Below are 12,632 nucleotides of genomic sequence, written 5' to 3' on the forward strand. Positions count from 1 at the left end.
AACCTTGGTCAGTCACAGGAATAACCCTGGTATCTATCAAGGCACAAGATATCTGGGCCAGGTCATGTCTGTTCATAGTTCATAGCCAAGTGTGACTGGATGGGGCCTTACCACCCGTGTCAAGCGATCACACATTGGGTTGATTTACATTTACAGAGCATGGTGTCCATTTAAAATATGGTGAATGCTCTATGAATTTATAATGTGAATGAATGTTGTAATGTGACTACATCTGCCCCACCTGCAGTGCAGCATGGTATTGTCCATTAGAGAGAGAATTTGCTTTTGCAAGTGATCCAGAATCAGGCCCTTTATTCATTGTTATTTTTATGGATAAAAATAATAAGTTATATTTCAAAAATTCAATGTTTAAAGTGTTAAAAAAACGGCATTTTTAACAGAACACTGGCCAGTATACAATTACATATTACAGCTAAAAGAATAAAACAAAGATATACTGTAATAATGAACTCACATGTTATAAAGAAAATGGCCATAGATTGCTTTTATCACCATCAAGCAATATTGGACTTTTAAATCACCTTCTGAAGTTTTATCAGAGGAAATTGATTTTAACTTGTGAGCAGGCCCTCCTACCATTTGACTGTCTGTAACTACCCAGTTTGTTATATCATTATTTCTGATACTTATTTATTTATTATTTATTTATTTATTAACGGTTTCTTATATAGCGCATACATATTCCGCAGTGTAGTTGAACATTCAAATCAGTCCCTGCCCCAGTGGAGCTTACAATCTATGTTCCCTACCACATGTACACACACACAGACATTCTAGGGTTAATTTTTGTTGGGAGCCAATTAACCTACCAGTATATTTTGGGATTGTGGGAGGAAACCGGAGTACCCGGAGGAAATCCACGCAAATACGGAGAGAATATACAAACTCCGCACAGTTAGGGACATGGGTGGAATTTAACTTATGACCTCAGTGCTGTGAGGCAGTAATCCTAACCATTACACCATCCGTACTGCCCCACAGTCTGATACTGCTTTCAGACCACAAAACGGTCGCTCGATATGATTAATCCATTCATAGTGCACATCAATACGGCAATGAACCGATAAGAACCCTTAAATTTACCCGGTTCGTATTGCCATGGTTAGCTGTAACCGGTAACCACTTTCTCATCGCACCAATTACCGGGTCGAACCAGCATGAACCCAGTAATTTTGTGTGATGTGAAAGAGGTATGATGGTCACTGAGGGGAATCCCATTTCAGGCAGTATCGGGGAAAAACCACTTATGAGAATACACACAAGTGGGTCTTTTAGTCTGGGGGCCAGGTAGTGCGGTTTGTTTTTAAACCCCTAGATGATAAAGCTACCCCTTGATGGTAGCAAAAAACATTGGTGTCTATTTGGGACCATTGTCACTCACTTGGATACTCACCTGCTTAATATTGTGGAATCAGTCGTACTTCCTAATTCAGAGAACTTTATCTGGATGCAAACCATACCCCCAGAGAGGACTCATCCATACCAAAGCAATCATCTATTGGATTACAAAACCACCAATGGCACCCAGTATTCCATTCACTTGGACGCCACCTTGCGGGACTCTGACTCGCTGTTCCAGCGCAGGTTTTTTCATCCCAATACAACTTTATGGTCCCAATTTATTTTGATTAATTAATAATTGTGTTATTAAATTAATGCTTTTTAAATCCATCTAAGTGTTGCTTAAAAATGGTAAAGAGCGCTGCTATTCTGTGTTTTTCCCCTCTCATTGGACACGTGACTATTTATAAGTGTTTGATTAGGCACTTGATTATTATTCATTAATGTTTGTGTGTCCAAAAAAAGTATTTTCAATTTTGTAATCCGCAGTAAGTCAACAGCCACACAATGCTGACGGCTATGTTCTCAACATGGTTGAAATGTGAACATACGCCAAATATCAACATGAGAAGTATGTCTACATTGTGGGACTGCCAACATTAGGGTTTGTGCTAGGGATAGTCTTACGGATACTGTGAAAGATATTGCTCAGAAAGGGCATTCTGAGTGATATCTTTTATCTCCTCTGGTGTACATTCAATATTGTTAACTATGCACGTTCCAGCATATCATTAGACAACCCCTGCTGTCTGCGGAACATGCTGGTCAAACCAACAACCTGCAAGTTCAGCTGGTCCCACTGACAATACTGAATAATGGCCCTTATTCTAGTTGAATCGAACGGATGCCTATTTTGGACCGGAACAGACTGTTCTTAGCCCCGCCTACCGAACGGATCGCTCGCACCATCCGAATGCGGTAAGATGCCGATTGAACGGACCACGAGTGGATGTTTCATGTGAACACCTCCTCCATCTGTGGGAACCTCCCCCATCCACCGATGGTCGGTGACCATCGAATGATGGACCGAGTGGTCAGGCAGCACCGAGTGCTCCAGACCACTCGGACATTTTTCTATATGAAAGCAGGGATAAGGGCGGGCAGCTGACATCCGGCTGTCCGCCCCCCCACACATGTGTCACGGCTGCATTACCATACGTATGCCCAGCGTTTTCATGGGAACGCCCATGAAATACGGGGTGTACGCATATGATAATGAGCCCAAACAGCCTTTCACACCCCTCTGCACCCCCTGCTCGGATGGTTCCGTACGATCATTTTCTGCACGGACCTCACGCCATGTTCGTTTGTGTGAGGCATTCGCACATGCGCAAACACCAACCATTGGCCATCCGTCCGCAATCAGAGCCATCTGACTCAATCAGAATAAGGGCCAACGTCCTTTACTGATATCCTTCAGTGTGTATGCTCATACTGGCCCCTTGCAACCAATTTCATTAAATATCTTGGCCTGGGTCGTTTAGTGTGTATGGGACTGTACTGCAATAGCACACTGGCCACATTCTGACCATGCTGACATAATATATCGCAGCCATGATGACATGTGCAGGTCAGTGTCATGGTGTCAGTGGGGTGGGATTCATATCCTGTCTGACACTGTCACTATGATACTGCTCATGTGTGATCTCAACTAGCAGCACAAGGAGCTGGTGTCTGGCTACATGAAGTACTAGACATACCCACTCCAGGGCAGGAATGCATAGACAGATATATCTATAGGGGCTATGGGAGTATAAAATATTCCTAAAGCATCCTGAAAGTTGTAGATATTTCACCACCTTAATATGAATGTCCTCCCTTGTTACTGGCTGCTGGGGTCAATTGCGGCATTTGCATTGTTATACACTATAATATACTTACTGCAGTTCCTTTATCTGACACTGTCCAAAGAGTCCAGATAAACTGGATCCAGCCTCACTCACGTCCTCTGTGACAGGGAATTTGCAGTCCGTGAACCTGCATAAAACACAGACACAGCACTTACTGTAAGTAATGAAAGCTTAAAGCAAAAACCAAGTGTTACGAGTCGCTTGGTGGCTATCACTCTAAGCTGCACTTCAGCTGCTGCCTCTTGTTGGTGCAAGTCTTGGTCATATACTAGTTGAGTCAACTTTTTATGGGGGCCGTTGGGTGCTGTCTGCTGCAAGGCAATAGGGATGCTAAAAAGCTGCCAGGTCCCTGGTGGTCTAGCAACCACCAGAAGTGCTGCTACATACAAGCAGGCAGCTAGGAGGCAGAGTCCAGGTGCCGGGTTGTGGCGTGTTGCAGCCACCATTGTGGAGTCTGGATTAGCAGGTGCATTCTGTGCCGAGAGGCTGGGTAGTATGTGGAAGTGTCCTGGTTCCACATGTGTCTCTTGTACATGTTGGAGATGAGGATTGCTCAATTGCTGCTCAGGTCCATTCTCTAGCTAATCCAGTGCAGTCTCCCCTTTTAAAAGTGGTTCAGCCCTCAGGTACCTTGCCAGTGCTTCAGGATACTTCATGCAGTAAAGATCTCTGACCCTGTGCTCCCGGTTGACTCTTGCCAGTTCCAGCTCCTGTTTCTTCCTGGTATCCTGCTTCAGCTCTGCATGCACTTTTGCTCTATGAGTTGCCAAGGAGAGACCAGCTGAACCCATGGCAGGGTATTCACTTGGATCAGGCAGTGCTTTGCCTCTGATAGTTTACAAATCTTAAAAGCCAAAATCCCTGATTCCTTTGCCTTAAAGTTGCAGCCCTGTTGCTACAGTCTTCAAGCTGCAGTTTTATCACAGTCTTCTGGTCACAGTTCCTGAGTCTACACCTGCAGTATTTGTCTACAGCCCCAGTGTGCGTCTACAGTTGCAGTGTTCTTCTACAGCCATAGTGTTATTCTACAGCCACAGTGTGTGTCTACAGCCGCAGTGTTCTTCTACAGTCATAGTGTTCTTCTACAGATGCAGTGTGTGCCTACAGCTGCAATGTGTGTCTACAGCTGCAGTGTTCTTCTACAGCCGCAGTGTGTGTTTACAGCCGCAGTGTGTGTCTACAGCCGCAGTGTGTGTCTACAGCTGCAGCATTCTTCTACAGACATAGTGTTCTTATAAAGATGCAGTCTGTGTCTACAGCCGCAGTGTTCTTCTACAGTCATAGTGTTCTTCTACAGATGCAGTGTGTGCCTACAGCTGCAATGTGTGTCTACAGCTGCAGTGTTCTTCTACAGCCGCAGTGTGTTTCTACAGCCGCAGTGTGTGTCTACAGCCGCAGTGTGTGTCTACAGCTGCAGCATTCTTCTACAGACATAGTGTTCTTATAAAGACGCAGTCTGTGTCTACAGCCGCAGTGTGTGTGTCTACAGCTGCAGTGTTCTTCTACAGCCATAGTGTTCTTCTACAGCCACAGTGTGTGTGTCTACAGCCGCAGTGTGTGTCTACAGCCGCAGTGTGTGTCTACAGTCGCAGTGTTTTTCTACGGCCGAAGTGTGTGTCTACAGCCGCAGTGTGTGTCTACAGCCGCAGTGTGAGTCCGCAGCCACAGTGTTCTTGTAAAGTCGCAATGAGCCTACAATTAAAGCCACAGTGTACTCTTCTACAATTAAAGCCGCAGTGTTCTTCTACAGATAAAGCCACAGTGTATTCTTCCAAGTGGTACTTCGGTTGGGATACCTTACCCTATTACTCCACGAGAAAGCATTATACAGTATATGGCCAACTAGTTTTCAGTCTAGCTTGGCTACCGCTCCCTCAGTTACACACCATCTGTCAGTTCCCAAATCCAAGCCTAAAGTGACAATTTATTATTTATAAAAATTGATATATATATATATATATATATATATATACTTTGTAAGGCGCTGGGCACACCACCTGGATACAATTCATTGTCGGGTGCCTTTATCCACAGGATATACAGACGAGAGATTGACGCGGCACTCCAGACCAGATTTCAAACTTCAATAAAAATTTTATTGTGCTCAGCAACGTTTCAATACATGTGTATTATCTTCAGGCTCCAGGAGCCTGAAGATAATACACATGTATTGAAACGTTGCTGAGCACAATAAATTTATTGAAGTTTGAAATCTGGTCTGGAGTGCCGCGTCAATCTCTCGTCTCTCTCTCTCTCTCTCTCTCTCTCGTCTCTCTCTCTCTCTCTCTCTCTCTCTCTCTCTCTCTCTCTCTCTCTCTCTCTATATATATATATATATATATATATATATATATATAGACATCACACATATTCCACAGCACTGTACTGAGAATGTTTGAACATTCACATCACTCCCTGCCCCAGTGGGAAGAATAAACAAACTCCACACAGATAGGGCCATGGTGGGAATTGAACCCAGGACCTCATTGCTGTGAGGCAGTAATGTCACCCCATACATTGTCCATGCTGCCTTAAACCATTGATGGTTTTGTTACTATCAATATTCATTTGCTATCCCCACAAATTGAACCCAGCCAGGGGCAGATCTAGATAGTAAACCAGCCTTGGAAATTTCTGGAAACAGCCCTAATGGGGGTTGGGAATGTTTTGAGGGTGGGACATGGCAAGGGGAGGAAGATATATTGCCGATTTCCAGTGATATAAAATTACATCAGAATGATGTATATCAGAATGAAAGGCTGAGGTGCCAAATTACACAGGGACATCAATTGTCCCAGCAGCTGGGGGACTATGTGTGCACATTGGGAGTGATGGGAATACAGGGCCTGCTTATTAGTGTCAGCATCCATGTAGCCTCATTTTTCTGTCCCTGATATTGATGTTGCTGTGTTATACTGTATACAAAAGCAGTACAGATTTGTCATACCTCACATCATAAGGGAGATCAAATTAGGGGTCTCCTTGCACATAGGCAGCAGGTGGATATATGATAGTGATGTACAGTGCACACTACCTGGGCGATAGCTGCAACCCCTGTAACACCTGTCTGATGGTTACATTGCCACTGTGCGCTGGGCTTTGGCTGCTGCCCCTGTAACTCCTGCCTGATGGTCACATTGCTGATGTGTGCTGGACTATGGCTGATGCCTCTGTAACTCCTGTCTGATGGTCACATTACCACTGCACTGGCCTATGGCTGCTGCCCCTGTAACACTTGTCTGACAGTTACAATGCTGCTGTGCACTGGGCTATGGCTGCTGCCCCTGTAACACCTGTCTGATTGTCACATTTCCGCTGTGTGGTGGCCTATGGCTACTGCCCCTGTAATACTTGTCTGATGGTCACATTGCTGCTGTGAGCTGGGCTATGGCTGCTGCCCATGTGTAAACACCTGGATAGGGTTACCTGGTGGGATGCGGTGGGGGTCGTGTTTCCCCGGTCTCACGGATCCCAGTCAGAAGTCTTCTCGTGATACAGGATGGTGGCACAAAACAGTTGACAAAAGAATTACTTTGACCTTTTATTGTAGCACGGCCATTGGGAACGGCTGCCTTCTTTACGTAATGACATCACAACAATTCCACAATATCAGAATACAATCAATGCAATACAACTCACACTATGCATACAAATGCGATATACCATAAAAGGACAATGGAGCTACCGGTAACTCTGAGTCACTCTGTACTCGGCTTATCACTGCAGTTTGAGAAACTACTTAATACGCTGCTGGACCGGCCAGCTGGTCTACTAATTTACACCTGGATACAGTGATAATACTGAGTATGAGTGAACATTACATCCAACTGTTATACTAACAAATAGTTTTAGCGAATTACCATTAAATCAATACTCAACTCACTCTAAGTACCTGGGTACACTCTCTGTTAATAAGACCGGTCAGTCCCGACGGAGGCCTATGCATAGGACTTAATGTAGTTGCCGACATTTCCTATTAATTCTATATGAGGTCGCAGTTTGGTCCTTAAGCCACCGGGTGGCACTAGTGTTCCATTAACTATACTTTAAAGGTGAAGAAAAAGTGAACTATCACAAATCCTGAGGGATTGTCCAAGCTTCTCTTATGGGTTTTCACTAAACCCACTACAGTGGCAATTCTGGGATTCTGCTATGAGGAATGGGTAAAGACAGTGAAGGGGAGGTCTTGGGAAAGACTGGGGAGGTCTTGACTCCGGCTGGGGTCAGTGAATCTTCGCCCATCGCTGTGTACCCTCCGGGGACTGCTAGTGCGGGCGCCTCAGCGTTGCCACACTCAGCTACACAGGGCCGCTGGCTGTACTAGGTGTCGGGCAGGCAACCTAACTGGGTGTGCTAGTTGGGGGCAGTGTGCAGTAGTGTACCTGTAGCTGCTGCTGGTGCTGGTTCTGACCAGTCTCTGCCTCCTGTCTTCTCTGGTGTCCAGACTGCTGTGTGCTGGGCTCTCACTGCTGGGTCTTGAGCTGCTGTATTCTCTTGGACTGTGTGCACTCTGCACGACTGGCTCCTTCTCTCACAGGCCTCACAGGCTGTCACTCATTGCTGGAGCTCTCTGCTGCTGAAGCGTCTGGCAGGTCAGGGGTCACAGATGCCACGCTATTGTCCTCCTCTCTCTCTCTCTCTCTCTCTATACAGGAGTTCTCCACACGCTCACAGGCTACAATGGTTACTCCTTAAGCACAGTGTCACTCAGCTGCAGGAGAAGTCTCCTCTTCATGTGCTAGCTTTCCTCCTACTCTCATGCTGCTGGCTCAGGTCACCTCTGACCTCTCTCTTCCTGTCACACTCCAGCCTGTCTGTGTTTAACTCTTTAGGGCCTGGTGCTAAGGTATATTAACCCCTGGTTAACTGGAATACACAGCACCTATTATTCCACAGTTATGGGGTGTTACACATGTAACACCTGTCTGATGGCCACACTGTTGCTGTGTGTTGTTGGGCTATGGCTGCCATTCCTTTAACACCTGAATGATGGTCACATTGCCGCTAGGTGCTGGGCTATGGCCGCTGCCCATGTAACACTTGATTGATGGTCACATTGCCGCTGTGCACTGGACTATGGCTGCTTCCCCTATAACACCTGTCTGATGTTGGTCTATGGCTGCTGAGTGTAATAGCACCCATGTGCACAGCTGCAATTCATTAGTAGCTTTGCATGCAGGGTAAAATTCAGTAGTAATCATTCACCTTCGAATGGATATCACCCTGTTTGCAGCCACCAATTAAATCTAGAGTTTGGAGCCCAGCAATCAGGTTAATTTGGCCCCACACCACTCCACATGAGTGAATTCATGACCATATGCACGGATTCAAATGTTTTCACAGCCATGCACACAGGGTAAAACCGAGAAGTAATCACTCGCAATCAAACAGATTTCCCCCTGTTTGCAGCCACCGAGTAAGTCTACACTATAGAGCTCTAGAACATTAGTGGGTCCTAGCATGAAGTAACATAACACAACCTTAATTTGGATCAAACCTTTGAATTGATACATGACCATATCCACAGACCAAACACAGACAAACACACATACAGTATACACACAAACAAATCTTGGTAATGTGTCAAATACTTACCGAAGTTGTGAACACTTACAAAGTGATTTAGATAGAGCAGTCCGGGCCTTTGGTCCTATTATACTGGAATGAATAAGGACATTATGTTGTATTGTACTTCTCTCCAAGCAGTAGGCCACAGCCTGGTAACCAATGTTCTCGTTCTCTTTTGCTTCAAGACCTTTAATTTCTATTTCAGGAAAGTGAGACATAATTTTCCTCACAATGTCTTCATCCTGTGTCTCATACAGGCAGCTCAGTATCTCATTATGGAACCGTGATGACTTTTTCTTTAGCCATTCCTCCAAGACATGTTTATCTGTAAAAGAAAGGGGACAACCAGTGGTACTCGGAGACTCCTCCATTTATTTTTAATTTGAAAGACCAAATAAGAATCTTAGTTCATTTTAGATGTGTGGAAGAGATAATGGAAAAGAGGTGTTTTTAAAGTAGGGTGGTGAGCAAGCAGTAGTATTTTACTTCTATGTTTCAATAAAGGTTGACAATCTCCAGCATCTTATGCTGCTTTCCCACCGCAGACCCGTTTTAAGTTACAGGTAATCTTAAACGGTATTTAGCATTCCCACTGCAGCAGATTACAGTTTTAAATGCCATTTAAGTACCATTCCCATTGCAGGTAAAACGTTTTAGCTCTTCAAAACGTTTTTACAGCACAAATGAGTGCCTGTGACTTTAATGGGCTTTTCAGGGTTAAAAAGGTGCACACCCACAGTTGTTTTCTCATAATAAAAGGCGGGGGAGGGGCCAGTGGTGCGTACAAATCCCGCAGCCGTCAACATTTGTGCTTTGTTTTTATACATGACAGTGTCGGCTCAATTTAACCCATGGTGGACAGTAATATATACATTGCTGGCATGTGCCAGCTATGTATATATTACTGGCTAATAACTAAATCATTGGTGCCCAGTGGTGCCTGTAATAAATAGATTGCTGGCATGTGCCAGCAATCTATATATTACTGGCTTATGACTGTCATTGGTGCCCAGTGGTTCCAGAAATATATAGATTGCTGGCATGTGCCAGCAATCTATATATTACTGGCTTATGATTGTCATTGGTGCCCAGTGGTTCCAGAAATATATAGATTGCTGGCATGTGCCAGCAATCTATATATTACTGGCTTATGATTGTCATTGGTGCCCAGTGGTTCCAGAAATATATAGATTGCTGGCATGTGCTAGCAATCTATATATTACTGGCTTATGATTGTCATTGGTGCCCAGTGGTTCCAGAAATATATAGATTGCTGGCATGTGCCAGCAATCTATATATTACTGGCTTACAAAAGAAAACATTGGTGGCCAGTGCTGCTCCATGTGGAGCAGGACGGAGGGAGGCGGGGCATGTGGCCGGACCCGGGAGGACACGCACAGATGACCTGCGGGGCGGACCGGACCAGCGTGGCTAACGGCAGGGTGAGACAGGCGGGGGAGCAGGGCTCTGTCTTCAGCATCCAGCCGCCGCAGCAGCAGCCAGCCGGACACAGCGGGGCAGCGTGGACAAGTGAGTATAACAGGAGGGGGGGGGCAGGGGGTGGCAGCGGGGCGTACCGCCGGGCTGAAAGTGGTTAATCTTTCAGCCCGGCAGCGTACACACACAGAGATGATGGCTGAAAAAATCAGCCATCATCTGTACCGTTTAACATGCATTCCCATTGCCTCTTAAACGGTAGATTACCGTGTAAAGTAGTATTTTGATTCCTCATGTATAGACTGGAATTGTAGATGTGTTGAGTTATAGGAATTAATGAAGAAATATAGCAACGGGGGGGAGGGTAGGGTGGGAAAGGGGGGCACGTAAACACGGGCTAGAACCACGTACTATAGGCACGGTTGTATGGGTATTGGTTACACAGTATACAGAGTATTTAGTTTTCGTTCTCTTTCCTCCTTCCTTATATACACTATAGGCTAATGACATGAGTAGTAAACAACAATAGTAGAAGGCTTTATCTGGGCAAGGCTAATTAGCTAGTACGGTCCAACTGGACCACTAGGCCACTACATATAAACTAACAGGGGCTAATAACCATACAGCGATCAATCGCCCGTGTAGAAGCAACTAGATACTCAAGAAAATAAGAAACCTTCAAGGTTGTTCAGAGCGAATGTTTTACTCCACCCCGCCTGAAACTAGGCGATCAACAGTCAGTGTATCTCTCCATTAGTTAAGTAAGTCTCTATCCTCCAGGATGTGGTGCGCATTTGCTATATGGGAGAAAATGTATTTGCTTGACCTTGTTGTATTTTTGTGTCTCTCTTTTTATATTTTTGTATGTACTAATATGTATGTTATGTCTGTCTTAAAATTATATGTCTTTTTGCATAAATAAAAACTCAATTAAAAAAAAAAAACTCTGCTTTGAAAACGGGTTGAAATACCATTTAACTTTAAACGGTATTTCAACTCTGGCCCTTTCCCACTGCAGCCTTAAATGGTATTTTGCCCTCAAAAATCGGCAATATACCGTTTTAAGGCTGCAGTGGGAAAGGGGCATTATTTAAATAAATGGCATGTGTTTGCATTTTTGTTGATGAGTATATGTAATGTTTTTGATGTTACTCACTTTATTTCATATAAATATTGAGCGTGTAGAACGTCTCACAGAACACCATAACATGTGAAAAAATGACACATTTCTGGGTTAACAAGCACCTAAATTGCAATCATTGGGTACATAGTGTAATACCCCAGATGAGTGTATAATATGTAACTTGTCTGAATGACATTCTCCTTGCTGATACAATTAGATACATATGTATAGGAATATAGGATGATCTTCACATATTTTGAGTAAATGGCATTAATAAGTAATTAATAGGTGAGTATAATATCGGCTAATGCGGGCCCACAATAAGGAGAGACCACAGGCATAGGGTGCTAATCATGTAGGTGGATAGCGTGCCTGTCAGCCACATGTGTAGCCGACTAGCTACTAAATCTAAGTGCATGAATGATATAGGTGCAGAGTGAATCCTATGCACAGAGGAACACAGTGATCCTTGCTACCCTTATAAGGACTGCAAGAACAAAGTGGTGGATAAATCAACAGTCTCACAATCAAACAATCAAACAGTGTACTGCTCTGCTTGCACACCGCTAGCCGGCGCGTGCTTCACAGAGCAGCTTTGTTGGGGCCAACCCTACTAGGGTCCAGACACAATATAAATACCTGTGGGGATGGCCACTTGTCCAGAATAGTTCAAAGTAAAGGCGATTTAACCCTCCTCCTGTGTAACAGTTTAACTGCATAACAATTGCATACCAATACCAACAATTGCAGTGGGCACCTTACTTTCCAAGACAGGATGGGTTACCCAGGTTGGACTAAGGTGCTTCAGGAAAAATTAGGTACTTGTTTAGTTTCAAGGCGGCAGCGCATGCCACTCTAGCTATGAATCTTGGCAGCTTGCCAGACTGCCTTACTTCTCTAAGCTACGTTATCAGCGTAGCGCCTGTTTGAATCCTGGCAGCTCCCCAGCTGCCTTACTTCTGTAATGTACATTTTCAGCATCCTACGATGACTGCGGCAGCCCAGCGTTGCTACACCTAAGCTCCTGTCAAGTCTAGTGAGCGCCTCTCACACAGAGCTGGCGCCCGCATGATATCCTCTCTTCTATGGAGAGGGTTTGGCAAGCTGCCAAGATTCATAGCTAGAGCGGCACGCGCTGCCGCCGTGAAACTAAACAGGTACCAAAAATGGTACCTGTATATACTTGTAAATACTTACAAGTGCCTGATGCCCAATGACAGGTCATTATCAGTCAAGGGGCATGGCCAGCACAGTACCTATGCCATGATCAGTAGTTTACCACTTTAGCAACC

At 44.7% G+C, this 12,632-nt stretch overlaps 1 protein-coding gene across 1 annotated transcript in view; it reads right to left on the reverse strand.

Moving 5' to 3' along the window:
• The window catches only part of LOC146009591 (NACHT, LRR and PYD domains-containing protein 3-like), a 28,509-nt gene extending 19,511 nt beyond the window's left edge, over positions 1–8,998 (reverse strand). The window contains exons 1-3 of the mRNA XM_083150039.1: positions 8,808–8,998; positions 3,843–4,040; positions 3,244–3,339 (exon numbers count right to left, since the gene is read on the reverse strand). Of these exons, the coding sequence (XP_083006165.1) occupies positions 3,244–3,339; positions 3,843–4,040; positions 8,808–8,998 (485 nt within the window). The remainder of the gene's footprint in view (positions 1–3,243; positions 3,340–3,842; positions 4,041–8,807) is intronic.
• Positions 8,999–12,632: the final 3,634 nt, after the last annotated feature.

This window comes from Crinia signifera, chromosome 6 (assembly GCF_055691185.1).
Source record: "Crinia signifera chromosome 6, ASM5569118v1, whole genome shotgun sequence".
Classification (NCBI taxonomy): Eukaryota; Metazoa; Chordata; class Amphibia; order Anura; family Myobatrachidae; genus Crinia; species Crinia signifera.